General features: G+C 38.5%; 2 protein-coding genes across 12 annotated transcripts in view; one reads left to right on the plus strand and one right to left on the minus strand.

The window, feature by feature from the left end:
• KLHL32 (kelch like family member 32) overlaps positions 1-26,552 on the plus strand; it is a 253,431-nt gene that overhangs the window by 214,435 nt on the left and 12,444 nt on the right. For 4 of the 11 annotated variants that reach the window (XM_017886762.1, XM_017886763.1, XM_017886764.1 and 1 more), the window contains 2 exons: positions 9,727-10,453; positions 23,613-23,671. In XM_017886762.1, the coding sequence (XP_017742251.1) occupies positions 9,727-10,453; positions 23,613-23,671 (786 nt within the window). Of the gene's footprint in view, positions 1-7,343; positions 7,442-9,726; positions 10,688-23,612; positions 23,672-26,552 lie in introns of those variants that run through there. The other 7 variants (XR_001888125.1, XM_017886768.1, XR_001888124.1 and 4 more) reach the window with 4 other exon arrangements.
• The window catches only part of MMS22L (MMS22 like, DNA repair protein), a 167,556-nt gene continuing 160,998 nt past the window's right edge, over positions 19,995-26,552 (minus strand). Inside the window, exon 25 of the mRNA XM_017886760.1 lies at positions 19,995-20,107. Within this exon, the coding sequence (XP_017742249.1) occupies positions 20,068-20,107 (40 nt within the window). The 3' untranslated portion in view covers positions 19,995-20,067. The remainder of the gene's footprint in view (positions 20,108-26,552) is intronic.

Raw genomic sequence — 26,552 nt, forward strand, 5'->3', positions numbered from 1 at the left:
TGCATGTGCACTTTCATACATGCAAACATTCACGCAGACATTTCAGCCAAGCAGAGTTATAGACAAAAAAAAAGTCACCTTGTTTTTCTGAAAAGAGATTTATCAAAACTATCTGTGCTACAGAAACCTGTGACTTGAATACTAGATTAATATTGGTTGCCTCTACCACCTGTAGGAAAATTAGAGAATTCTACTTTACAAGATTTTTGGTGGATCCATAGGTAACATATATCCTAGAGAAGGTGGACATTCTCTCATCAACTAATTTATTTTACAGATGAGAAGCCAAATAATGGATCCAATATCAGCCATATACTCACGTTGCCCTTTTAATACTGGCTTTTCAAAGATCAGCTTACACTGGTGGCTGAATCTCACAGGTAGAAAGGATATCATAGGTTATTAACTTCACCTCTTATCCTATCTTGATTTTCTCTTCATCTTGATATAAAATTTACCTTTTAAACAAATCCTCTTTTGTTATTGTTATAAGATTGAGCAAAGGGCAACTCAGGTCACTTTTCGTGCACCCCCCTTAAATATCTGGAACTTACAGATGGCAGGTCTCAGGGTAGTTTTTGTTGTGATTCTTCCAGTCCTGTGTGTTTATCCCCATTTGTGGAAAAGAGATACCTTTAGTTGCAAGGGCTTTTTGCTTTTGGAGTTCTGAAGTATGTACTTTAAAAAATATGTTTAAAGATGATTACCAGAGAACAAAACATATGTTAAAGGTGAACGTAATAACATTTACCAATCTTTCAATTTCACAGAATTTTAAAGGAACGATGAAATAATGTATTATTATCATCTGTTATAAACTGAATATTGCTTTAAAATCTGTCAGGTTTATTTTTTCTTACAGTATATGAGCCCGGGGCCTCATCAGATTTGGTTCCATTGAAATATATTTCTTAGAAGAAAAAATAGCCTATGCGTCTTACATAAGTCTGTAGTCAGCTATAATGGTTAATGCGCAATCTCCCTTGAAAGATCTGTTTTACAAGGAAAATGTTGACACAGTTTTAATTATAGCACTCAGGTGAGCACTGTTATAATTTTAATATTCCTCCATGGTAACATTTTCATTGTTCTGGTAAAGGAAAATGCTCTGATGCTGAGTCCCTAGTTTCTGGTGATTTTGGATTTTATGGGAAAGTTGTCTTTTGAACTGAAACTTTTCATTCGTTCTCAAAGAAGAGAATGTAACTATAAGATCTGTCGCATTTATTTATTAGTATATACTTTTCTCTCTATGGCAGTTGTTACTCTGGTTTATTACATCATTATTTCACCTTACATGACTCACGTTACAGAGGGGAGCTTCTGTGTAGTATTGCATGGCAAATCTCAACACTTGCTCACTTGCATTAGGGAAACATCACATTTTAAAGAAACTGTATGTAATATTAAAACAGTAACATGCTAAAATTTTGTCTTTATTGGAATTCAAGGTGTTATAACATAACATATAAAACAATGTACTTTAATATAGAACGATCACTGAACTCTTCCCTTTGAGAACATAAATTAGAAGATAAAGAACATGCTTGATACTCTGTTTAGAAAGGAAAAGATTCGTCGATGCATCATCATCCATTCTATTAAAACATGCTTTCCTGGCTTCCTACTTGTTGCCCAAGAGCTCGTCAGCTTGCCCTGCTCTTTGATGGAGGTTCAGCAGTGAGTTTTGACTTGCTCCTGTGCCCTTCCTTTGTCTTTTCTGAATTTGAAGAAGTGTGGAATTTATGCTGCCTTTTGTGCACTGAGGGGAAACTGGTGCCCTGGCGTATCTCAATGGGATGACTAGACTGGTAAGGATATGGACACTTGTGCCTCACAGTGTGGGATTCTGCAAAGAGGAGGACTCAGTATGCACCTTCAGCAGAGCTGTCTGCATCCAGATTTTACATAGGAGCACAATAATAGCTGCCCTTGGTCAAGGAGCAGAATAAAGGCTATCAGCAAAATACTAGTCATTGCTTACTCAGCTCTTCATGATGAAGTAAAAGACAGTATTTGTAGACCAAGACAAAAAAATACTTGTTACTTTAAGACAATGTCATAGGGCTTTATTCTTTGTTAGCATTGCTTAAAAGATTTGATCACTCATCTGATGAGAACCTGCTTTTAAGGGCACTTGTATTTATATGTATTTGCAAGATATAAAGACAGTTCTATGGAAGAGTGCAGTGATGTCTATTCTTGAATTTGGGATGACTTCATAATTAATGTATTTTCTGGAAATCTGAGAATAGTATTTTCATTGTTTTGGCATTCCTTTGGGGTTATAGTGTATAATATATATGGATATATACAAACAGAATTCAAAACATCCACTTCTTTAAAAGGATCAGGAATTTTAGACGTCAAAACAGCAGCTTCTATCTGGGTGTGTTTCACATGAACAATAAAGGAATTAGAATCACAATATGAGGACTTGATAATGTTAGGAATATAACATTTTTTCATATAATTGATATATTTCTGAAATACATATGAGTAACTTGCATATTTTAATTGAACTAGGGCAATATTTGTAGCATTTAGGATTATATACTATTATGTTTAGGATTATATATCATATATTCTACTCTGTAGAATAGCAATCAGTAGGGATATGCTGAGAAAACTAAAGGGAAGGGATTATTTGTTCTGTATATTTTGGGCCAACTTTAGTTAACAGGAAATAATCTAGAATTAAAATACATTTAAAAAATAGACCGGGTGCAGTGGCTTATGCCTGTAATCCCAGCACTTTAGGAGGCCAAGGCAGATGGATCATTTGAGGTCAGGAATTTGAGACCAGCCTGGCCAACATGATAAAACCGCATCTCTACTAAAATACAAAATCAGCTGGGTGGTAGTGGCACACGCTTGTAATCCCAGCTACTCGGGAGGCTGAGGCAGGAGAATCGCTTGAGCCTGGGAGGCAGAAGTTTTAGTGAGCCAAGATCGCACCCCTACACTCCAGTCTGGGCAGCAGAGTGAGACCCTGTCTCAAAATAAATGAATAAATAAATAAATGTAAAATATATGATCTCATAAAAGTGAAGCAATAATTCAAGACTCCAGACATGTCCTTTCCCCTCATATTTGTTCTGTAATTACAAACTCTTTAATTGGTATCATAAACCTATTGTCTTTATTTCTGAAGTAATCCATAAATGAGGCTCATTGAAAATACTGCCAACCTATTTTGAAGCAAAGCATTCTTATTTTAAAGCAGAATTTTCTAATTTATTGAATATAGAAGTTATATTTGGACTTAGTGCATTTGCCTGGATTTTCTCTTGAAATAATTATTGATGGAAAATAATGACAAGTAGATATAATAAAAAAATACATTGTATAGGTTAAAACTTAGTTTCTAGTTCTAGCTTTTCTGCTAATTCATTGTATGACTTGGGTTAAGTCAGTTAACTTGTCTGGATTTGATTTCCATTTGTAAAATTGAAAAGCTTGAGCCAAATGGACTCAACTTTCTTCTTGCTCAAATATTTTATAAGGTATGTGAAGGTTTAAAAGACTACAGTGCCTGTGGCCTTGCCAAGAATCTCAAATAGAAGTGGCCAACACCAAACATGTGAGGGAGGAAAACAAGGGCGTATGTATCTATGTTTAGGGCACTGAATGCTGCAGTGTGGAGCCTTGAGGGCTTATAAAGGCCTTATAAGAAAGCCATAAAGATGAGATAATAAAATAGAAAACTGAAGCCTGTGATAGATAAATATGTGTGTGTATGTATGTGTGAATAAAGAAATTGATACTATTTGTTTAAGAGAATGTGAGAAATAGCCTAAAAACAGGATTTTCCATTTATGCAACAAATATTTATAGCAAACTGTGGGTCAGCTGCTGTTCTTAGCAAATATCTGAGGATCAATTGGGTTGAAGTTGGATTAAACTGTAGTTAATGTTCCTTTTAGGAAGAAACAATTCTCCATTGTGGTCAGGTGAACTGGGTCAGGCAGGGTGCTTGAGAGACCTCCTGTTGTACGTGGAAATAACGTCCGCTGTGTTGCAGGTAGTTTAGGAATTGTCTTACCCAATGGCCATGTTTCCTAAACACTCTTTTGTAATGTCCTCCTAAACTGAATCTGTCGTTTCTTTTCCACTCTTGCTGGCTTGGCCACCAAAAAGGCTGCCTGCTCCATTTTCTTCCTGATTAAATCCGAGAATTTAGGGTGATAGGGATTTCAGTATGCCAGAATAAATAAGATAGGATAGGATTCAGCTTACCCTGAGTTGTGCTTTCTCAGTGTAATGTCATTATTTTAAAAGCCACCAGTTCCAAGAATAATCTTTTTCAAGCTTAAGCACCAAAATATACCACAAAGCTAACTGTTGTCTTTGGGTTCCATGATGCCCCAATGATAAATCAGCTTTCTTCTTGCTGTAGTCTCTAAGCTCCTTAAATGGGCTCCAGGATTCCCTCTACCAGCATGGCAGTGAATAGTGTCAGATGACGTTCACAACACAGAGGTGATTTTGAAGTGGCCCATTGTTTTGAATTTTCTTTGCCATTTTTAAATTATTATTTGAATAAACAAGAGTTATCTGTGATTTCAGTGGGGTTTTTCCTTTAGATTCTTATGAATGTGAAAACAGAGCACAGTAACACTTTTACATTTATGTGTCTATTATTGCAAAGGCAAAAATGCAGAGTGTTTCTATGGCTTACTTTATGTTATCAGAATCAGCCATCGATTTATAGACTGTATAGAACTAAGGTCTCAAAAAATGCTACCTCATCTGTAATATTAAGCTAATTAAGTATCCTATATCGTAACCTAAGCATTACTTCAACTTCATTGGATTTATACCTGCTTAAATTTAAAAAAACAGAGTGAATTTTCTCTGATAAGGCAGCAATTTACCGTAGCGGATGGAACAGTTAATATATACAGCTTCCTAAAGTAACTAAATTCATGACAGCCTGATAGGAGAATACTGTTATGAATGGAAATCTGTCCAAAGCCTTCCTATTCAAAGTGTGGTACATGGGCCAGTGGCATATGCAATGAGGAGCTTGTTGGAAGTGCAGACTCCTCATCCTCCAGTCCCCCACCTACTGAATCAGAGCCTAGATTTTGACCAGAAACCCCCGTGTAATTTGTGTACATGTTAAGTTTGTGGTTGACGACAAGATAGTTGTAAATTAGATTCACCTTTGATCTGGAACAAATATAAATCCAACAAGTAGGGATGGTGTGTGTAGTCTGAAAATATTAATAAATGATAAAAGTTGAAAGTTATATGAAATCTATGAGAAGTTAGAAATGTTGGAAAGAAATAAGATAAAAATATCTCAGAAAATGCAAACTAATAGTTATGCAAAAAATATCCTGTAATACATAGTATTTGGAGAAATTGAACATAGAAAACATCATGACACATGTGACGTGGGATGATAGTAGACCACAAACCAGAAATTAATCAGTAATAGGTCACAGTGGTCACTGTTCCATGGCCAATTTTATTCTTTAGAGATTTTCTTAAAAGCATAGCATAGTTGAGGCTTGTGTGCTTCTCACGCAGTTAGTAACACTGTTTGCTAGAAAGATAAACCAGAGGTTGTTCAGAGATGGGCTAGAAGATTGATTATGGCATAGGAAGAACTGATTTATGAGGAGAGAGAAAAATAATTAAATGGGCAGCACTATGCTATAAAAAGAGCCTATGGAGACATGGATATTTATCTAATGTCTCTAGTGCTATTTCCCGTAGTATCTATATGAAAGAAGCAGAACTGTACGGATATAAGAATGCCAAGAAATTGGTTGCAGAGCAAAGCAATATCAGCTAGAATTACTTGATTAAATTAGGAACAATAGCAAATATTATATTTCAGAAAATTTTACCTGGTCCCTAAGAAATGACCTTGAGCCGGATGACTTCATCCCTGAGAACTTTTGCAAACTGTGGGCAAAGAGTGGAAAATTGTTTATCAAGTTGCTGAACAGTCTCCCCAGAAATAATTGGAACCCCATCTCTTGAAAATTCCAAGATTAGGGTAGAGAAACCCTAGGGTATGGCATGTGGGAACTGTCTCCACTTGTGGCAGAGACCTGGTGATTGATGAGTACCATTTTTCCATATCACTCATTTCTTTTGCAATATCTTTGATTATTGCAGATATTACCATACATAGATAATTTTTTTTGTCAGGTTGGTATCTTATTTAAAAATGCTACCTTCTATAAAAGCATCTGGAGCGTATCGCTTGTCTGACCTCTACCGTGTCTGCCTCCTTGTCACCTAGCGACATTCCTTTTTCATTTCTCTCACTCTGTCACTCATTAAGAGATGCAATTCATGACATTGCAGAAGTGAATTCACTTCCATATTCACTTGATTCAGAAAACTAAAAAGACAAGCCCCAAATGCATCTTGACTTTTGGAACCCTTTTTCAAATAGATGCAGAAACTCTGAATGTCTGAAATCATCCAGTGCCTTAGAGAGTTTAGTGATTCTTTTCACTAGGATGAAAACCCAGTTTGTGTTTGCCAAGGAGCAGTGGTCTGAGAATACGACATTTCCTTTTCCCTCCCTCAGTACACTTCCCCCCCATCCCCTAGTGAAATCTATCATATGAACAGGGAAGTCCAGAATCCTGATTCCATGGTTCAAAAAGGAAGTAAAGCACAATAAAATTGAAACAGGATATTTTCCTTGACATCTTTGCAGGTGGGAACTGGAGCACAGGTGATTGAGCTAGCTGGCTATTTCGGTGCTGGCAGGGGCAAACTCAAAACAGGCACCTCCTGCTGTTGGTGTGGGGGTGGTTGTGGCACCACTAAGAAGAGATGGAAATCACATTGTTCTGAATTGCTTATCTGATTGCTGGGCCAAATGCTCATTCTACTTAGTAACATTTCTGCAGTTTGTAGCAAAACCCTTAACATTATAAAATAACAGGAGCCATTTCAAACCATAAAGGAAGAAAGGAAAGATAACCACAGAAAAGTCTAGAGGCGGGGTTCTTAGCCAACCACCCATTAAATCTGGGACTGGGTCCAGTCCAGGGGCCTTCCAGCAACACTGAGGAGTGGCCTTGGCCAGATGCCTTCAGTTGCCCCAGGACTTTATTCTGGTCCCACATGGTGACTAAACCTCCATGAAGGGAAATAGAGCCAACATTCCTTTCACCTGAAGGAAAGAGAGATGGCAGGGTTGCATCCTGTCCTCTGCAAGGGTCATAGCTCAGAGGAAAGTCTGAGGACAATAAGAGACAGATCTACATTTTACTCACCCTTCTGATGTATCCTAGGCAGGTTCCCAGAGGAAGATCCTGGGCGGGCCCCCAGTTTCCCTGACCCCTTCATGGGCGGGAACTGGAATGTGAGTGCTGGAGCTAGCCAGCCGCTTCAGCACCAGCAGAGGTGAACTTCACTCACTCGAACCAGCTGCACCCAACCCCTCATGGGAGGGAACATGCAGGTGAGTGGGTGCAGGACCTGGCAAGTGCTTTTGGGCACTGGCAGGAGCAAAACTCAGTGCAGGCCCCACCGCAGCATCTAGTGGGGAGTGCCTGTAGCCCCCAAAGCCCTAGAAGGAGTGTTACAGTCTGCCCTTTTTATCTTTGCCATCTGTGGGTGGCTTAAATATTAACAGCTCAGTGGAGGGTCACCCTCTTGGCACCTGAGTTCTTGTCTGGCATTCAGGAGGAATGAAGTCACACAAACAAGTTGAAGATGGTAAATGTGGGGGATTTTATTGCCAATGAAAGTGGCTCTCAGCAGAAAGGGGAGCTGGAAAGGGGATGGGGTGGGAAGGTAATCTTCCCCTGAAATCTGGCCATCACCCACCAGACTCCTCTCTGAAGCTGTGCTGTCACACAGCTGAAGCCATCCCTCTGAAGTCAAGCCACTTCTCTCCAACTGTAGTGTCTGACATCTAGCTGCTGCTTCTCCTCTTGATGTTCAACTGCTTCTCCTCTCTGCTGGCTGGGTCAGGGGGTTTTATGGGTACAGGATGGGGGGTGGGGCGGGTCATGGGTGGTTTTGGAAAAGTCAACATTCGAGCATAAAACAGGAATGTATGTTCTCACTTTGGGCTGCGGTGCCAGGCTTGAGGGTGGGACCCTTACTGGGACCCACCTTCTTCTGCCCAGAATTTCCTGCCTCCTGCCCCTATCAAATTATTTAATATTCTATTTCTTTGCTTCATTTTTTTCTGCTAATTCCTTCAGACTCACATTCACATTGTCTGGGAAATCTACTTTAATGTAAGTGCTGCTAAGAATAATTCATATCAAATACGTTGACTGAGATGTTAGATATACTTCATTATGCTGGTGTCTGGGAAGGTTTGCCAAACGTAACTATTAAGTCACACTAATTAAAATAATTTAGGTGCTCCATAAATGAACTGTGGTTTTTTCGTTGATGATTTTTTTTTTCTTCCCCCAAGATGGAGTCTTGCTCTGTCGCCCAGGCTGGAGTACAGTGATGCAATCTCAGCTCACTGCAATCTTCACCTCCCAGGTTCAAGCAATTCTCCTGCCTTACCCTCCCAAGTAGCTGGAACTACAGGCATGTGCCACCACGCCCGGCTAATTTTTGTATTCTTAGTACAGACAGGGTTTCACCATGTTGGCCAGGCTGGTCTCGAACCCTTGAGCTCGTGATCCGCCTGCCTCGGCCTCCCAAAGTGCTGGGATTACAGGCATGAGCTACTGTGCCTGGCCCTGATGATTTTTTTAATTAAAAAAAAAAGGAGAATTTCTTAAAACTAACGCAGTATATTGTCATAACAAAATTAAACAATAATTTTGTATTATTTAATAATAAATGTGTAATTTTATTTATATGATTTTATTATAAATAAAATTAAACAATAATTTTTATTATTTATGACAATGTACCTTCTTTAGTTTTAAGAAATTCTCACTGCTGATATCAAAATGTTATAATTCCTTTCCTTCTTAAAAGAGATCTGAAAGGAATAAAAAGGTTAGGATTACATTCTGCTATTATGTACATATTGCAAAGATGATCTCCTCTATATTCTGTTTTTGTGAAAATGACTCTAACAAATTGCCAATATCTTACATGTGCAAATAACAACTGTCTTCAAGGTAAAAATTAATTGAGGGAAAAAAATTAATGGGTTAGAATCTTACTCTTTCTTTTATTGCTTCCTGACTGTTATACCTACTAAAGGAATGTGGGGTGGGAGGGGGAGTCTTTTTTCTTTCTAAATCATTCTACTAGTGTTATGTTGATTTTCTCTCCAGTACACCCTGTGGTCTCAGATGATCACATATTTTCTTACGTTACTCATATTGATACAGCACCTTGGCTTATGGGTTGACATATATTACTTGAGCTATGATGACACTGCCCACCATTGACATTTCCTGGTGGTGGGGTGTACCGAGCCTCTTATGCATGAAACATAAGGAAACAGGCTGTTTCACAACAGTATTTTCGTTCTTTGAAAATCAATTATTGTTCACCCCAAATGATATCTGAAGCCCCCGTCAGTGTTGCTTCACATTGTTTGTTATCCCTACAGCAATGTCTTGAGTTATTTTGTGTCTTTGCTGATACAGAAAAAAAGTTACTCATCTGGGCATCAAAATATTCCAGTTATACTGTTTGTAAGAAAGTCTGTATTATTCCCTGCCTGGAAGAATACAGGTAACCTACCTATATGCTGTTGCTTTCTGTCTTTCTTTCTTAGCTTTGTATCTCTTCTCATCTCGCTTCCCTCTGTTTCAGCTAGCTGTGAGGTGGTTGGAACACAACTGCCACTATCAGCACATGGACGAGCTCCTGCAATACATCCGCTTTGGCCTAATGGATGTGGATACTCTCCATACAGTTGCCCTGTCCCACCCCCTTGTCCAAGCAAGTGAGACTGCAACAGCCCTTGTCAACGAGGCCCTGGAATACCACCAGAGCATCTATGCACAGCCCGTCTGGCAGACTCGCAGGACCAAACCACGGTTCCAGTCAGACACTCTGTATATCATTGGTGGGAAAAAGCGCGAGGTCTGCAAGGTCAAGGAACTTCGGTACTTCAATCCTGTCGATCAGGAGAATGCTCTCATAGCCGCCATTGCCAACTGGAGTGAGCTGGCTCCCATGCCTGTGGGAAGGAGCCACCATTGTGTGGCAGTCATGGGGGACTTCCTGTTTGTGGCTGGAGGGGAAGTTGAGCATGCCAGTGGCCGGACGTGTGCTGTGAGGACTGCCTGTCGCTATGACCCCCGCAGTAATTCCTGGGCAGAGATAGCACCCATGAAAAACTGCCGGGAGCATTTTGTGCTGGGTGCCATGGAGGAATACCTCTATGCAGTTGGGGGCAGGAATGAACTGCGCCAGGTTCTGCCTACAGTTGAGCGATATTGCCCCAAGAAGAACAAATGGACTTTTGTTCAGTCCTTTGACAGATCCCTTTCATGCCATGCTGGATATGTGGCTGATGGTCTTCTTTGGATATCAGGTAGAACATACCTCACGTTGGATTTATCAAAACACACTTTCATTGTGGTATACATTTAAAAGTCAAGCTTTAATAGTGTGGCCATGTGTAATTGAAAGATTGAACCAAGCATGCCATTTGAGCTAATTAACATTCATTTATTGAGCACCTACTCTAGAGAGCAATGTGATTGGAAATAATGCGACTTTCTGTGACTTTCTGAGTGATTAATGAAATAAAAATTCAAGGTGGAAATTGTTGGTCCATCACAACTGTTTTTTTCTACCAGACCTTCTTCTGTCAGCTCTTGATTATTCATGGATTGTATTGCACAGCTTGTGGTTTGTCTAGGTCCTTTGCTTTTTCTTTCACCCCTGGCTGCCTGACTAGAGCCATTTCATCAAAGACAAGGCAAGAGAAGTAAAAGCCCAGTTAATCAGTTTTTCTGGGTATAGCAATAGGTATATATCCAAATAATCACTATGCTGTGCATTGAGGGAGGGGATGTAAGTTAACAAAACAAAGTTGTTGTTGTTTCAGATAGGATCTCACTCTGTTACCCAGGCTGGAGTGCAGTGGTGCCATCTCGAATCATTGCAACCTCCACCTCTCAGGCTCAAGTGATCCTCCCACCTGAGCCTCCTAAACAGCTGGGACTACAGGAACCCAGCACCACACCCAGCTAATTTTTGTATTTTTTGTCAAGACAGGGTTTCACTACATTGCCCAGGCTGCCCTCGAACTCTTGAGCTCAAGCAATCCACCAGTCTTGGCCTCCCAAAGTGTTGGGATTACAGGCGTGAGCCACTGCGCCCAGCCTAAAACAAAAAATGTTTTTTAAATGATCTGTGAATGGTAATTACTTGTGCCATTCTAACCCTTCATTCCAATTTACTCTCCCATTTTTACTGATGGTACAGTTTGAGCTCTAGTTTACCTTTCATCTCTTGAAAACCTTTTGATTATGGAAAGAGTAGGGAGACTAGAATAATCAACCCCATCTACCCACAACCCAGAATCCACAGTTAACTACTCCTTGCCAATCTTGTTTTCTCCACACCCACAGACCCTTCACACCCCTCTGGGCTGCCTTTTTGCTTATACAGAAGGAGTCTGTGAGGCATGTGGCTATCAACATCACATTATCAACCTGTGTTTTCAATCTTAGTTTTGAGAAAGGGCCCAAGTGTTCTCCTTTGAAAGGTTTTTCTATCAAGAAGAGAGCTGAATTTTCTCCCAATTGGAAGATACTCGTATTGTAACCCAAATGGAGCTTGTTGGATTTCTATGTCATCAAGCACTAAGAGGAATAGAAAGGGTAAAAAACTTAAATATTAAGAATAATCCTGATGTTTGTACTTAGAAGAAATCATTACTTTTAAGTACACCTGCAAAGGCTTCTCAGCTTTCCTCAATAATCATCTCTAGTGTTCTAACACCTGCTCTGACAAAATTCTCCCTTGCACTTCTTTAAACTAAATTCATTTGGACTTTGACTGTTTGTTCTTCTGCTGTCCTCAATAACCAGGAAGACAGTCACAGGCTCAGCTTCTCTGAGTGGTGCCTCAGTTATTGGCAACTCACTGATTTTTATTGACAGAACCTAGCTCATATCAGAGTTTAAGTGCTCAATAAATTAATGAATGAAGTGAAGACTAGGACTAAGGAAGCAGATAGATGAAGAGGATCCAACATTTACTGGCTCTATACCAAAGAAACATTAGAAACAAGTATGTATGTTAGTGTATGTAGATATATTTAAATTAAAACCTCATTTATCTAATTACTGTTCCTTTTTCTTTAAATATATATTTCAGCAGTTAATAACTATCAGGACTATATTATTTTAGCTGTGCTGAAGAAATTTCAAGCTAGGCAGCAAATAAGTCTTTGCTAATAGAAGGAACAGATCTGTACTTGTCTTGGATGGCAAAACAACGATGGGTTTATGAAATCAATGCCATTTACGTTTTCTCCCATTGAGATTCCTTCCATTAACTCATTTAGTTTCACATATTATTAAAATACTGTATTCCTAAATTTTGCACTGCATTTTCTAAGTTTTGTATGAATTTCTCATAAATATTTTAATAAATATTCCTTGTGTTTTGGCTGTAAACCTAGCTTGTAAGAGAATGCTGGGTTTTCCCTTACATAGTCTTAAAGATATCATGATTTAATACCTTCTTTAGTGAGGCCTTAAGAAAGCACAGAAGCTCCTCTTAGACTCGCTAGATCCGTTGTCCTGGTATCAAGTTGACTTCCCTTTCAATATGGGTCTACATGTTTCCTTTTCCATTTTATTAAATCTATCAACTTATTACAGATCCTTATTGCTATCTCACTTTGTTTTTCTCCTACTGTGAAAGGAAATACATTTTCTTTGTTCTTGTTTTACACTAATATATGCTGCCTGTGTTAACCATACTTAATGAAAACAATCACAATTTTCTCAGGTTTGTTTCTCCCTACTGTGTACTTGAGATGAGAAACTCACTTTGCTGTGTACAGTACAATACCTTTAATTGGAAAGAAGAGGAAATCACCAGTGACATTTCTAATACCTTCAGTCGTCTGCCTCTTTCCTCAGGCCCAGCTTATAATAAATCAATTGTGAATCTAACCATGAGTAGGGAGGGGTGACTAGATTTGCTAATGGGCCCCTTAACAAAAATACAGGTATAGTTCACCCTGCCGTTCACTGAGTTGGGAGTGTAACCTGATTTATTGGAGCAAATGCAAATGTTTGAGGCTATTCCTTATCCTTTACCAAATAATCATGTATTTCCAATTTAATTGATGGGGCATCCTTCTGGTATTTTGCAAACTTTGCCTGAGGTGGGGGTAGTATGGATTATAGAAGGTGGATTTTAGGGTCTTGGTTCTGTTCTCTAGAACACAGAATGAATGTTTCTTTAGAGACTTGACATTTCCAGCATGCTCATTCCCTCTCCACACCTCTCCCCCATTTCATTCCATTTTGGGGTCAGGAAATCTTGAAACCTGTTTATAGTTTTTAAAGTATGACAAGCAGAAAGGAATTCAGAAAATCATGCTGTATGTACATATCCATTAGCATTTAATTAAAGATGTTAGAGTCGAATTTTACAGGCTCCTGTAGCGTTTGACATTGTGACCCAATTCACAAGTGTTCCATGCCATTCTGATTTGAAATTCACAGTATCAAAGTAAAATAAGCACTTAAATATCCTACAGCTGTATTTTTAAAATATATGCTCTCTGTTGGAAGGTATACTTTGTGAACTACTAAAAACCTTTTTTTGTGTGTGAGGGAAAATTAATACTGAGCTCATCTTGAAGAACAGCTTATTTTTTCATTTTCATCAAATGATAACAAAATAAGAGGCTAACTGCAAAGTTAGTGCTTTAAAACTATAAAAATAAGACAAATGTTACTGCATTTACTCAAAAGCAGTATTTTAAGTGCTTTCTTGATTCTCTTGGTGAATGTCACATCCTTGTAAAGTATAGTGCTGAGTCACAGATACATGAAATTCATTTAGCAAACATACTTCCTGCCCTCTAGGAGATGGCAATCAAATAATTTTTCAGGTATTTCGTTAATGAAAGGACATTTGTTAAACCTTCTTTAACTCCCTAGAAGCTATGTGTGTATTTTCATCTTGATTAAATTTATATGAAGTTTGCATTGCCCCATTTTAAAAAAACTTTAATTTATTCAAAGCTACTAATAGGACTTGGGTTTTTCTAGTATTAATTAAAATAATGTAAAATTTTATTAACATTTAAAAATATAATTGCCTTATCTTTATGCAGATATTGTTTTACTTACATCTTGAGAACTGTAGACAAAGCCGGGTGCAGTGGCTTACACCTGTAATCCCAGCACTTTGGGAGGCAGAGGAGGGCAGAACGCCTGAGGTCAGGAGTTCAAGACCAGCCTGGCCAGCATGGTGAAACCCCATCTCTACTAAAAATACAAAAATTAGCTGGGCGTGGTGGCAGGTGCCTATAATTCCAGCTACTTGGGAGGCTGAGACAGGAGACTTGCTTGAACCCGGGAGGTGGAGGTTGCAGTGAGTCGAGGTCATATCACTGCACTCCAGCCTGGGCAAGAAGAGCGAACCTGTATCTCAAAAAAAAAAAAAAGAATTGTAGACAAAATATTGGGAACTAAAAGCAGGCATAGCAGAGGCTGAGTTGTGGTGCACTGAGACCACAGACTGTGGTCACACACACAAAAAACTTGTGCTGCATATTTTATCCATCATGAGATGCTGAGCTAAAGTTCCTAACCTCTCCAAGTCCTGTTCCGGGATAGCGCTGGAGCATTAAAGTAGCATATAGTAGAGGGAACAGACTTTCAAACAGGTAATTAGAGGGTGACAGCAGAAGTCTTTCCAAGGTACAAAAGTAGTGCAAAGCAGGGAGTGACTATTGCAGAAGGCATGAAAGGTAGCACCTAAAATAATTGAGGAATTATTTTAACCCTGAAGGTGCCTAACTTAGCTTCAGGTCCATTGGCTATTTTCTATTATCCATTAACTCCTCCCTGTCCTCATACTTGAACTTCATGGTCCAATCACTTCAATAATTATCTTGTCCTCTGGGAAACATGCAGTGTTTGACAAACCCAGTGATCTGCTTGGTCTGTGTCTGTACCTAGGCGGCTCCGCCTGTGGGAGGAGGACAATCAGCAGGAAGGCTTGATATGGGTATATTCTCAGCACATCACGCACAGTGGCACTCTCAGCCCTCTCTATACCCTACTGCTGCTCTCTCACGCCTTTCCTTCACTGGCTGGAACTTCTTGACTTTCCTCAGAACCCAGAGAGACTCTTCTCAGACTCAGAGAGAAGATCTTGCCTTTGGTTTCTCAGAGCAAATGTAAGTGAGATAATAGGAGGAGGAGGCAGAGAGTGTGACAAGAGAGATGGATAAGAGTTTATCTGGAAAGGGGCTAAGGGCAGAAGTTTGGGAAACACTAGCAAGGAGGGTGCAGGGTTAGCAGGTACTAAGGAGGGAGCCTGAGAATGTGGAATGGGCGGGGTCAGAGGAGGAGGAGGAGTGTCACAGAAACCAAAACCGAGAAAAAAGGTGCAGTGAGAGCTGTTCAATACTACAGGGATATTAAGGTCCAAAATATTTCCACTGCATTTTTTACTTGGGAAAATTTTAGTGAAAGCAGTTTCAGGGGATTGGAAGAAGGTGGAAACTAGAATACAGTAGTTGAAGGTATGATAGAAACGTGAGGAAATAGAAACCCCAGGTACAGATTACCTTGGCAAAAAGTTAGGATAAAGCCCGTCTTAGTCTAATACTAATGAAAAAGTGTATTATCTAAACTTCAATTCCCGAATCTGAGCTTATCAGACAACTTTCAAATGAAGAATCTGGCTTCCTGTACACATATAGGGAGAGAATGGGCTGTTTTTAGTTGTACACATATTTTAGTTCATGTAACAGCCTCATTTTTTCACTATAAATTAATAAGCATTTTGGCTTTAGGAAGAATAAAGGCGATTAAGAAGTAAAGAAAGGAAGGAGGAGGGGAGTTTGGCTGAGTAGTTAGAAGAGGAAATCCAGAGGTGAAGGAGGGATTTTGTTTGTTTAAGGATGCAAGTGCACTAAGCATATTTGTAAATAAGGAAAGAGAGTGAAATTGAAGGTGTAGGGAGGAGGGGCATCCATTTGGCTGGTAAACGCTGAGAGCATTTCCCAGGTACCAGGAACAGTGAAGAGTCCTGAGGATACAATATTGACAACAGACACACAGTCCTGAAAGGCAAGAGGGAGCTGGGCAGGGGTCAGGTCTTGAACTTGAGAAGGGAGGGACCCTTAAGCCTGGAGAGAAGGAGATAATTACGGGTGTGAACCTAGGTAAGCTCACAGGTGAAGGGCAGGAACCTGAGGAGTTTCTTGTAGATTGATTCAAATGAGAAACAGGTCTGTCGAGATTATGCCTGTCGGGACTAAGTAGAGGACCTGAGGAGAGTGACCTCGGAATAAGCCTCTGAGAGAAAACAGAGGGAATTAACCGGTTAAAGAAAAATAGGTGTACAGAATCCACACTAACCTTGGAAACCACAAAACTGTAGTGGCTCCATTTTCAAATTTCTGTCGTTTTGTGGTGCTCAGCAGAGGACTGAAGAAGGCAGGTCTGTGGATTCACTCATGATGAAAGATTTTGAGACTGGAATAGTCCAGAGGATCCTCCTGGAAGGAGTTCAGCAAGCTAGGATCCCAGTTAAGTGAGAGGCAAGGGCTGAAGGTTTGCTCCAGTGTGTGTTGCGGGAGTAAGGAGTAAGAGAATGCCCCTTGTTGTCGCTGGAGGCAGCCATGATGTGAGGAAGCCACTTGCCTGATAGAGGTTTGGAGCTGGATAACTTGGAGCATCCACTTAAAAGTTCCTAGTGAATTGGAATGTCCATGAAGAATTAAATCTTTGTTGCTTTAGATGCTAGCAACCAGTTGCCCCCAGCAGTTACTTTTTCTTTTTTTCACTTGTGCCCCAATCTTTTCTACCCCACATCTGAAAGAGATGAAAAGAAAGCCACTGTAGTATTGAACTGAGGTGGAAACCAAACAGAAATGTAGTATTCCACAATGCTTGTTAGAGAGCTAATGATTTAAAGGAAAGAAAGCAATCAGATCACCTACGTTCTCCAAATAATTAACAAAGTTTTCATCCTAAACCGTCTTACCTGTATCCGGAAGAAGTTGTGCTTTGTTTATTTACCTTCACATCACTGCCCAGGAAATGGGGCTTGAAAAGGTTAAATGACTCCCCAGATCACACAGCTTAAACAGCTGACAGAGTTAGAATTTGAACTCTGTGTCTCTGATTCTTTAGACCATGCTTTTCCCACCAAACCACACAGGTTACCAGTTGTTTATCATGACAGTGAAGGTCTGCAAAATAGATGCTTAAATTGTAAAAAGAACTTCCAAATGGCATAAGACTGAAAGCAAATGATACACAGAAGCAGAGTGCTATCTGGAGATTTGTTTAGAATCAACAATCATTGATTGTCCTTAATTGCTTAACTGTCCGTCCTTTTCAGGGCAGAGAAGAGACACATAATGTCTCTCTGTGATTTTACAGTTCAGTTTCTAAAACATAAAGTTAAAATGTAAAGAGAAAGGTGATAACATGGAACTACTCTAAAATACATTGGTGTAGATTAGAAAATTGTTTTCTGAAAGGATTACGTACTACAGGAGTCTAATGGCCTTTGAAATTGGTATTGTAAGTTTTGAGTTTTTTTTTTTTTGTTGTTGTTGTTTTATGTCCAAGTCATTGGCTACAGAACTCTTCTCACGCAGAGAACCGCTTTTGTTTAGACGATTCATTTGTGTCTAACTAGATGGGTCTAGTAAAAGATGGTAAACTAAATGGTGAGCTGTATTGTTCTACCAAAGAATATCTGAACGATATCATTTGCTTTATTCCCAAGAGGAAAGAAGATGGTTAAAGCTAGGCCATAGAAGTAGGGAATGGCTGAAGAACTTGGTTGATGGTAGAAGGGAGATAAAAGATCAAAGAGCACATCAAAGCTGGGACATTAAAGACAGACAAAGGTGGCCTTGAGAGTTTGACCCTGCTGGAAATGTGCAAAAATATTTGGAGGCAGGATTTCAGCTTTTTATAGAATGAGGAATGGGGTTAAAGTGAATATTATTGAGATTATAAAGGGCAGGTGAATCTAATTGATATCTGCATTATGGTTGATTTCACCCCCATTTTATCATTTCACTTATTAAACAATATGCATACTTTGCATATTTCTGGGTCACAAGTTTGTATCTGTTTGCTCTAAATGACATAATTTATATTTTCAAATGCAGCAACCCTGCCTTTATAGGTATTTTGTAAATTAGAGACTTTGCAGGTTTTGAGTATATTAAGTACCCATCATCTGTGTGGGTTTCTCAGGTATGACAGAAATAATATGGATGATAGTTTTAATTTAATGCATGGATTATGTATGCTTCTATTCAAGATGCTAATTTAGTGGAAAGATTCTTGGCTATAATTGTTTAGTATTATAAATGTCCAGAAAATATGGACAGTCTGATGTCATATAAAAATAGATAATAAGTTTGGTTTTGCATTTATTATAAATATTCCTATGGTATTACTTTTCTTAAGGGCTAACAATGAGTGTAGTCCTCTAAACAGTGACTAATAGGAACTCACACTTAATGGCAGGTTATTCTTTAGGTAATTAAATTGTAAGCATGAAGTTTTAGTCTTTCAAGAACTGGAGAAAGTTTATGGAAGAGAGGAACTTAAACTATTAAAGAAGGAAAAGGGCCTTGGATTCTAAAAAAAAAAAAAAAAAACCCTGGTAATTCTGGTTATTAGAAAAAAGAATTATAAGAAATCTATTTCACACTACGCAATTCATTCATTCATTCATTCAGTATTTCACATACAGTCATCTGTATCTTTTATGGAAATGGTAAGAAATTTTTATAAACAGCTACAGGATTGTAGCAAACTTCCCTCTGTAGATTGTCTCTATGCCATGCACTCTAGTTCATCTGCAACCTATGAGGAAGTATCATCATGTCTGTTTTGCATATGAGGAAGCTGAGCGTGGCTGTGTTAAATGGCTTCCCCAAGGATACAGTCATAGAGGACACATGTTAATGCCACAGCCTGTCCTGAAACTCTTCCCTTAGACTAGTGTGAACCTGGCCACTGCATGTCTCCAGGACAGTTGCAGAAAACTTGAGATGGTTTTCCTCAATCCTGAATTTGCTGGCAGAATTCCAACCTGGAGCATGCTCCACCCTATGTGTGGAGATCAGTTCTTTGCATCCCACTCTGTCCTGGTTGTGCATTAGCACTGCATTACGAACCATAGGCATCTACTCCTGGAGTTTACTCTGTTTAATCAACAGAGGTGTTTTCTGTCGTTAAAAGAAAATTAGCAGAGCCATCAGACTTGACCTAGTCTGCCCATGTACCATGAAAGCAGTTTTTCTGTATACTCTATTTTATGAGTACTGTCAGCATTGACCAGTTGTTGCTTTTGAGTAGAATATGAGTTTGAGAGTCAGTGATCTCAGTAGCAGAGACAAAGGTTGCTTGTTTGGCAGTCGCTTGTCATCTCTCCAGTATGCACTCATCCATTTGTCACAACATTTTGTGGCGAGTTGCACAGGGAAGCTTAAGAAAAATGCTTTTCTCCTGTCTTGATGATAGAAAGCATTTCTCACTGCTGGTAGCATGGTGGTAACTTTTCATTCCTTCTGGCAGTTTTTAAAGACTTATTTGACTTTGGGGGAACCTGCAGTATATCTTTAAGTCACAGTTCAAAAGTATAAGACAGGGTTGCTCATTTTCAATTTTGGCTGAAAAGTCTTAACTTTCACTGTGGCACTTCAAAGTTAGAGAAAACTTGGTTTTAAAAATGGATGCTGATATGAGATGGCATATTTAATGACAGATGTATCTATAGAAAGCTGTTAAGATGCAGATTATCCCCCCTGGGGTGGGGGAGGGAGATCAAAACTGCCAATCTATAAAATATACTCGATAGAGGAAGGCATGGAATCTATCTTTGCAAGTGCTTTGATTGCAGGGGACAGTATAGCAGCATGTGGCATCGTAACCCAGAGCAGACAAATCAGCTTGATGACTTTCAAAGCCAGGAATACTGCTGCAGGCAAGGGTACTCCAGTCTAGGAGAAATTAAAACATATAGAGACTGTTATTAATTCCATATCTATTTTTGTATAGTCAAATCTGTATGCAAATCCTTAGCATCTCATTTCAGCAGATTAATCTAAAAGTGAAGAGTGTTATGTGAAGGGAATGTAATGATAAAGCCCTGCAAATGAGTAACACTGCTAAAGAAATGTAGGCTGCAAACTTGGATGCTTTTTTAAAATGTATTTTAGTATTGAGAGAAAAATGGTTTTTATTTATATGCTCATTTGTAAATTATTTCAAAGGGGAAAGCAATAGAACCAGTTTCCAAGGTTTTTCTTTGCAATCCTGACTTGGCAAAAGTTGCAGCACTAGGTTTGTTAGGCACCTCCTGTAGTTTAATATTCTAGAGGGAATCTATTAATATCACATAACTGGGACTTTAATTTTTACTCCCAACTAGTAACTTAATATCTCATTTCTAAACATTGTCATGTGAGTGAAAATTTGTATGTAAGGGTAAAGAATCTAATTACTGAGTGCAGATTAAGAAGAAAATGTATTATAGATGCATTTGTGGAAGATAGTAAATAATAGTTCTGAAAAGCATGGAGATAAATTGTATGCCCTGCTTGGGAGAGGGGATGTAATAGCTACATTCTAATCCATTGCTTGTATGTTTAATCTATAATGGGCAGAGTCTGATACATAGAGTAGTGTAAGTATTTTCAAATAGTGTCATAAAACAGATAGTTTACTGCAGTAGATATTAATTCTATCCCATATTTCTAAAACAAGTAGAGAAACTTTTGAAGTCTTTAAATGATGGGTGGAGCTTTGCCCTCTGTTCCCTTTCAGTTAGAGAAGTGATTGTAGGCAAGCTGGACATTAATCTGGTGGTTATGGCCCAGATCAAAAGCACTAGCAATTATTTTAACCCTGAAGACTTGTGAAGTCTCAAGAGATTAAATTATTCTTGTGTGGTTATGCTGAGAAAGAATTATTGAACATTCTGTTTTTAATCACACAAGAAAGGGAAGGTTGGGAGTAAAAGCAAACACAACTCTATATTTTGACACACATCCTGACTATATAGGCATTTCAGCCTCAGCTTTCTTAAGTGTGTTTTCTTTTCCTCTGATTTCATTTTTAAAATGAGATGTTCGATGAGAAATCCAGAGAAGACTTTCTTTGAGGGCAGGAAGCTCATCTCCGTGTTCTTTGTGGATTTCTCTGCAGACAAAGCTTTTGTTGATCTTTAAAATCTTAAATCTTCAAGCTTCTGAGAGAATTTTAGAAATAGTCCACTAGTTAATAATAGCCAAAGCCAATTATATGAAAGATATAATCTCCTTCCTGGGGTTGAGTGAGAGAGTAATGATTGTCCTGGATAGGTTCCTTCTACTTTATGTATCCATTAGTTTTGATTGATTATTCCAGCTCAGTTAAGGATTAGACACTAATCCTCTGGATTCTCATTGACTTGACTCCTAGCCATGTAGTTGATGGTGGTTTCCTATTCAAAGTATTTGAACTGTCAAACCAAAACTGCACCAGATAAGGTTAAACAGAGAAAGAAGACTTTATTCAAGACTATTGCAATAGGAGAGAGTGATCAGAATACAGTTTGAAATCAATTCTATTAAGCGAAGTTTTTAAGAGGAGGGTTTCTAAGCACTGGGGTGATTTAGTAGAAAAGTACTGAAGAACACTTTGGGGGAGCTTGATTAATGGATATGTTGTACCCATGCAGTTATTTCTGAGTTGAAAATTTTGGTCTCTGTGATTAGGCCATCTGTGTTTGGTGCCAATTGGTGCCTATCAAAGTTAGGGTCCTTGGGAGACTGAGGTTGCAGTGAGCCGAGGTTGCGCCATTGCACTCCAGCCTGGGCAACAAGAGCGAGACTGTTTAAAAAAAAAAAAAAAAAGTTACTGTCCTACCTTCCCACAGAGGCTGGGATATAGGGGACTATCCTTGATGATTACATTTCAAAGGAATGGCTCTCTGGACCTTAAGGAAGATATTATTGGGTTGTAAAATTGGCAAGCAGCTTTTAAAATGATTTACATCTGAAAGAGGGAGAGAAAGAAATTATGATTACAAGTTTTCTAAAGTAAGTAATCTAAGAAAAGGGAGGTCAAGGGGCCTAGAGTCAGGAAGCAGCCTTTTTAAGTTTAGTCAAGCTAGGGGAATGTTAAGGCCATCTTGGTCAGTATTTTTACAGTATATGTTTTTTAAATTCAAAAAATTCCAGTAAGAAACTATTTTAGTTTGGCTTAATTTTATATCTTTATTGAAAAATTAGGTGCTTCTTTGTGATACTTATTAAAATAAGAGTTTTATTCATTTTACACCAGTGCCTAGAACTATGTGTAAGGCAGTATTTCTAAAGATAGATTTCTTTGGTCCCATATCCTTGATATTTTATTATCTAACATTTAATATCTACTGGTGATATTTTCTTACTATGCTGTTTTACGTATTTTTTTTAGAGTTTTTCCACTTAATGGTAAACCTTAAAGCAAAATGTGTAACTTCTGGGTTTTACAGGGCTCAGTATACACTACAAGTATGAAAAGAAGTATGAGGACAAATAAGAGAAACTTAGCTGGAAGTGTGATGATTTTTTTAGTGGTTCTTGATTAGGTGGGTCTCAAGTCTCTTAGATCTTAGCAGTTGTCAAGAGGGCTTCAAAAGGGTTGATGACAATAGCAATTGCACTGAAGAGCCCTAGATTTGTGCTGCCCAATGTGGTAGCCATTAGCCACATGTGGCTTATTGAATCCTTGAAACATGGCTAATCTGTATTGAGATGCGTTGTGTCAAATATACACTGGCTTTTGAAGACTTACTATGAAAAAAAGAATATGAAATATATGAAAATCTTAATAAGTTTTGTTGATTTCATGTTGAAATGATAATTGTGGCTATATTGGGGTACATACAATTTATTAAATTTAATTTCACTGTTTCTTTTTACTTTTTATGTGGCTACTGGAAAATTTATCATTGCATATGTGACTTGCATATGTGGCTCTTATTATATTCTATTGTACAGCACTGGCTTTAGATCTTTTTTTGATAAGTAATATCAAGAGATATCAAGATATCACTGTGTTAGAGTACAGAGGTCCGAGCTTTAAAATGGACAATTTAGTGAAGGACAAGAATTTTCCATTTAACTATGTCCCTGGCATAAATTGTATAGAGATTTGTCTGTGTGTACTATGTTCACTCTCACTCCCTAATACTTTGTCCCTCATTCTGGCCATGCAGAACAGCTTGTCAGAATTGGGGTCCTCTTGGTAATGTCAGCATACTTGTTGCTTGCTCTTAACTGGATTGCTTCTGAAATGTTTCTTGAAAATGAAACTGCTTCAACAATAAGCTTCTTAATTATGTCATGGGCTCACCATGAGGGTATACAAACAGATCCTCGGCAGTAGCTCATTTTCCTTTAATTGTATCTCATTCTTATGTTGGAATATCCTATTTCTTATTCATGAAAAGCTCTAACACATGTTAATCCATTACAGGTGGAGTAACTAACACGGCACAATATCAGAACAGGCTAATGGTGTATGAACCTAACCAGGTAAGAATCATATAAGAACACGTCAATATTTTAATTAAAATGAATTTTAAAAGATTCCAGAGTAATTAGTAATTGAATGCCAAGTCTACACACACAGATATGCATCTTAAGCTTATATAGAGAAAAGGAAGCATCTGATTAAACTGCTTTTTGGTTCATTTTTTTGTTTTGTTACTCAAAAAATTTCAGCTCCTCTAGTTTTGTGCTATACACAACACATCACCCTTTCAGAGTTTTGCATAATATAGAAATGATTTTAACTGTCCTATTGCAATGTCCTTCTGGAAGGGGCTGCCATTCTAGGAGGGAATCATGCTTATGGTTTATTCTAAAACACAAGTATTCACTTAATATAGCCCAAATGACCTAAAACAGTATCTAGGACAACTCTAAAGAAGTGTATGAAGAGTTTGAGAGATGGGAAGCATCTGAAGAGTTTTCGTCTAACAGCCGGGGGTTGAATATGCATTTGGATGGTGCCTGTACCTTCTTTTGTCCACTTTTCATGTACACCCAATTACTATTTTTCCCCCAAAGGAAATATTTTTGTTCTCTTTTCCATATACCAAAATATGTATGAACCTTGGCAATTGTCTGCTGAATTTTGCCATTTCTGTGATTTTGGTCATGTAAATATTTTTGATTATGACAGTATTCCAAAATGATTTGTAGGCTTAATATTCATCAGCTGAAGGTAATGGGATATGACACAACAGGTTGGCTTTGGCAGTCTGGGTTGGGACTGGTCACCAAATTTATGTCCATAGTGGACTCAGTGTATTTGGTATCTTTTTATTTTAGCAATTACTTGATTCTGTATTTAATGAAGGCATTTCTCTCTTTGCAAAGTGTGTTTCCTGATGTCATTAGAAGCTGTAGATTTCAGAGACCAAATGTCCGTGGGTCAGCTCTCTCAAGAGGGATCATTAATTGCAGTTGCTTGAGTTTGGTGCACACGTGGTTAAAGAGGAAGAAGGCGTTAACATTTTTCAAATGAGTTCTGTTTCATGTTTGTACACACATGCTCTTTTAAAAAATTCTGCTGGCATATTGTTTACAGTGGGTACTGGCAAACATCACATCTGCTTGCATCTTGCTCAGAATCTCAATAACTCTATCATTCAGCCCTGGTGCTTATTTCTCTTCTAGGCCTTTGTGGAGAGTCGATAATGCCTGCCATCTGCCACAGAGCACATTGCTACCTGCCAACAGGCAGGCTGGGGTGACCTCTGCTTCCCCACCACTGATTAGTATTCACATGCTAGCTTATTAGGAATGACCCCACCAGGCCTCTCTGTTTCTTTGCCTTTACAGTGGTTGGCGGCTCACCTGGCAGGCACTGCAGTGAAGGAAGCTGAAGATATAATCAGGGGATGCAGGCAGGCTTTGCAAACCAGATGGCATCCATAGTCTGGTGGCAGGGGACTGGACTGCTAATGCAAACATTGATTCCTAATACTGTAATGGGTTGTATCATAGAAAACACCCAAGAAAAGCATCCTCAGAGTTTTGAGTTAAATATATTCATGTGTAATGTATTACAGATATTAGCAAAATAGCTGAAAGGCAGGCTTGACTATTTTATTAAAGAAGACATTTGATTGGAAGGAAATTCTTATGATATGTTCGAATGGGGCAATAGATGAATGCAAGCTTTTCAAGCCATACAAATCACTTCTTTTCTTGAGTGTATCTTTAAAAGAGAAATTAGAAATGAGCTAGTCTATATGCCTATTAGAGTGGACCAATTTTTATACAAAATGTTTATTGTTGTTGTCTTTTGCTTCTTCCCTTACAGTTTTGTGAAATGGTGAAATTCTATGTATTCAAAACATCGTATGACTTTTTTTTTTCTGGCCAAAATCCAAATTTTTCTTGGCAAAAAGGAATCTGGGTTATTCCTGTATGCTTAGTGTTTATGTAGAAAGAAAACTGTTAGGTTTATTTACCTGTCCATTACTTTCTTTACTTACCTGTCCATTACTTAGTTGAGATGTAAAATTAAAGTCATATTTGTTCTTCATTTAATTTTACAATGAGAGCCTTATTTTAAGAAAAGTTGGGCATACTCTTCTCATTACTGAGGGTGAACCAGAACCAAATGTTGGAGGTTTCACCATTCCCTAAAGTTATCATATAAAACTTAGTTTTCCAGTGGGGCATGGTGGTTCACGCCTATAATCCCAGCACTTTGGGAGGCTGAGCCTGGTGGATCATGAGGTCAGGAATTCGTGACCAGCATGACCAACATGGTGAAACCACATCTCTACTAAAAATACAAAAATCAGCCAGGTGTGGTGGCACACGCCTGTAATACCTGGGAGCCTGAGGCAGGAGAATGGGTTTGAACCTGGGAGGCGGAGGTTGCAGTGAGCCGAGATCATGTCACTGCACTCCAGCCTGGGCAATAGAGTGAGACTCTGTTTCAAAAACAAAACAAAACAGAACAAAACTTAGTCTTCCACCAAAACAAATAAATGTGTGCCTAGAAATAACCTTTCCCAATTTGGCAAAAGATGTGACTGTTAATATATTAAAGGAGGCTGATTAAAGGAAGTGTGGGTGGTTTGTTGCTGAACAAAATCTTAGCTCTTTCACTGATCTCAGGAGGTTAATTTTGGAAAGAACAGCAAAGCCATTACCCTATCTTATCTAGGGGCCTAAGGTACCCAATGATTATCATCACATCATTTTGAAAAAATGAGTATGTATTGAACATTTTTCATGTGCATTTTTCTAAGTGCTTTATGTGTATTAGCTCATTTAACCTTCACGATAGGCTTATCAGGTAGGCATTATTATTTTTACAGATGAGAAAACTGGCACAGAGATATTAAGTAAATTGCTTAAGATCACAAACAAGTTATAAACCCAGGCAGTC

Source organism: Rhinopithecus bieti, unplaced genomic scaffold, assembly GCF_001698545.2.
Source record: "Rhinopithecus bieti isolate Rb0 unplaced genomic scaffold, ASM169854v2 scaffold_14937, whole genome shotgun sequence".
NCBI classification, from domain to species: domain Eukaryota; kingdom Metazoa; phylum Chordata; class Mammalia; order Primates; family Cercopithecidae; genus Rhinopithecus; species Rhinopithecus bieti.